General features: G+C 38.2%; 1 protein-coding gene across 1 annotated transcript; it reads left to right on the plus strand.

Annotated features, from left to right (window-relative positions):
• The first annotated feature begins 2,181 nt into the window (after positions 1 to 2,181).
• LOC138856103 (uncharacterized) lies at positions 2,182 to 2,772 on the plus strand. The gene has a single exon (XM_070106522.1). It carries the CDS (start codon positions 2,182 to 2,184, stop codon positions 2,770 to 2,772), a length of 591 nt encoding a protein of 196 aa, XP_069962623.1.
• The last annotated feature ends 384 nt before the right edge of the window (positions 2,773 to 3,156 follow it).

Genomic DNA, 3,156 nt, shown 5'->3' on the forward strand with positions numbered 1-3,156 from the left:
AAGTATACTTGCTTTAAAATCGGTGTCGAGACTCACCCTCATAAACATGTATGTAAACAGTGATGGTGGTGACAGCGTGATAGTACAGATGGCAACGCTGCAGGCAACTATTGATAGGACCAGGAGCACAGTTGGCAAGAGTGATCGAGCACTGAAGTTAATCGAAGTTAGAAGTCGAAGTTAAGAGTCGCAGAGTAGTCGTTAAAAAAGTTGTTGAGAAAGCGGATAAGTCGGTTACTCTTTTTGAAAATCGTCGAAAATAGCTGTCGGAAGTAAGAGTTGCGTTGCGTGAATCAATCGGAAAAGAAAACCGAACGTTGTTAAGTTGACTTATTTGTATCATTTTAAATAACCACCAACTATGTTCATTAAACAAATTACAATAAACAATTACTAAACATTTCAATAAATATTTTATTGGGGGACTCAACCGCCCTGAAACTGTACAAAGAATTCATTTAATTTTAAAATTGCGTCAGAAAGCTGAAATGGTATCTAGATGTCGTTTCAAAAAAAAGTAACGGTAAAAGAAACAAAGGCAAATTACAGTGAAACATCAAAAACGTGGAAAAAGAAGAAGTGATGGAAAACCAAGTACAATTACAACAAATTATTCAACTGTTGAGTTTGAAAATTCAAGCTGATTAGGTGGCGCAAAACACTCCAAAAGTCTCAATGGAGGGTTTTGGTAAAGTTATAGAAGAGCAGCGGCGAGACGGTGCCGGTCGAAAATTGGCTTGAAAATTTCCAGTTAAATGCTGATGCGTATGGGCTACACGAGAGGCAAAAATATGCTCAAGGGCGGTCAAAGATGACCAAAACAGCGCAATTGTTCTTGGAATCGGAGCTGGTACGCTCGTACGAAGAATTGAAAGCAGCGCTGTTGACAAAGTCTCAAGGAAAATTGGGAAGTGCGGAAAGTATATGAGAAACTGGCGAACAGGAAAAAAAAAAACGGCAAACAGAGAGTTCCCACGAATATGTTTTACAAATGAAGAAAATAGCCACACTGGGCAATGTTGAAATCAAGTCAGTAATACGTTATGTATTTAACGGATTAAGCGTCAAAGACGAATTCATAATGCATGCTTGTAAAACTTACGATGGACTCAAAGAGCGGTATGAAAACTTTGAACTGATGAATAAGGGCACGACAAAAAACCATCCTTACAATGGCGGTCAGCAAAATCATAACAGCAACAACAAAGGACGGCTCCTTGCATCAAATTTACTGTGCCGCTTTGAGTGTTTACGGGAGCTGTTAAAATAGACAATATGGAGACTGTGCAAAATTTCATCGTGGTGGCAGATGAAAAAATAGAAGATGATGCTTTGTTGGGATATGACCTTCTCGCAAAGTTTCAATTTACACTGGATGCAAATGGGTTTAAGTTTTCTTCGTCGTGTTCAGCTTGCCCGGAAATAGTTGACGTTAATCATTTAAGTATTTATCATTATGATTGTACTCAAAGTAATGTGAATGCTCCTCCCCAGTTTGCACCCATGATACGGAATCTGATAGAGGAATATTGGCCAACCTCGCAGCTTGCTGAGTCACCTATTCAGTTAAGAGTTGTGCCGGATGACAAAATTATACCGTTTTCCCACCAACCAAGTCGACATCCTCCAGTGAAAGCTGAAGCCGTTAAAAAGCAAGTTAATGATTAATTGAAAGAAAGAATTGTTCGACCATCAACTACTAACTTCGCCTGCAGAACCGTCGTAATGAAGAAAAAAGACGCCATTTACAGAATTTGTATTGACTATCGCCAATTAAACATTCTGCAATTATCCTGCGGCATTTATAAGATTCAAAACCACATATTTCAGTAGTTTGCATCACGAGACATTCTACAGCTTAACATGATATTATAATATATGGCCAGACTAAACGAATGTATTGAGAAACTCAAGTTGGTGCTGTCTGAATCAGCAAAGTTATGTTTACGTATAAAGTGGAAGAAATGTAATTTCCTTGTAAACAAAATCCACTGCATGTCCCAGGCAGTAAAGATGGAAATATTTGGTCTGGTAAAGAAAAAACTTTTGCCGTGAAGCAGTTTGCAGTACCTAAGAATGTGAAAGATGTTCAATCCTTTTTGGGTTTAATGGGATTCTTCAGAAAGTTTGTAAAATAATGTTCCGTTATTGCGCGACCTTTAACCAATCTGTTAAAAAAGGATGCCATTTTCAAATTGGAGCAAAAAGACGAGCCCAAGTGATTCAGGACGAAACAGTTACTTTTTGGAAGTAAAGGCTGCTAATATAGCTATGAAGAAATTTCGCCATTATTTGCTTGGTGTACCGTTTAAATTGGTTACTGACAAGATAGCGCTCACACAAATCATTCAGAAGAGAGACGTTCCACGAGAGGTAGCAGAATGGATTTTGTACATGACAGACTTCGACTTCAAGACGGATCGTCGGGCGGGTGAAAGAATGCGTCATGGGATTGTCTCAGCCGTTATGCCAAAAAGATTTTCTTGTCGGTTGAAGGCTGCCCAACAAAAATACGAATATATTCAGGACATACGCACGATACTGGAAGAACGACCCTACAACGACTTTAAAGTGAAGGGAGGAATTTTATTCAAGTTCACATTCATGTGTCATTTTCTTGTTGTACCTAAAATAATGGAGCGTGAAATTATACGCGAAGCTCACGGAGTCGAACATTATGCAAGTCAGAAGACCATACATTCTATACAACAGCAACTTTGGATTCCACATCAAGAGAGCAACGTCACAAGACTTATCAGTGCGTGTATTTAGACAGTAATTACAGACAGAGGAGTTGCGTTTTCCTCATGTGTATACCAATATTACGCCAAAACAAATGGAATCGAGCATGTCTTAAGAACAACTGGTGTTGTCAGATGAAATAGGCGAAGTGTTATAAGTACCCATATAAGTTGCTCTACATATAAATCACCTCTTGAAATAATGTTTGGAGTAAAAATGCAAAATAAATCCAGCGACAGACTATTAAAACTTTTGAAGAATAAAATGTTTGAAGAATTTAACAAAGAGAGGCAGTTAGTGCGACAGACAGCTAAGGAGCAAAAACAAAGGGCTCAGAACATTTATAAAAAAAACAGTATGATAAAAAGGCAAAGGAGAAGTCATATACAAAAAAGGTGATCTGGTTGCAGTAAA

This window comes from Bactrocera oleae, chromosome 3 (genome assembly GCF_042242935.1).
Source record: "Bactrocera oleae isolate idBacOlea1 chromosome 3, idBacOlea1, whole genome shotgun sequence".
Taxonomy (NCBI): Eukaryota; Metazoa; Arthropoda; class Insecta; order Diptera; family Tephritidae; genus Bactrocera; species Bactrocera oleae.

Coding starts and splice junctions, on each gene's coding strand:
- LOC138856103 (XM_070106522.1), top strand. CDS start 2,182: ATGCCATTTTCAAATTGGAGCAAAAAGACGAGCCCAAGTGATTCAGGA.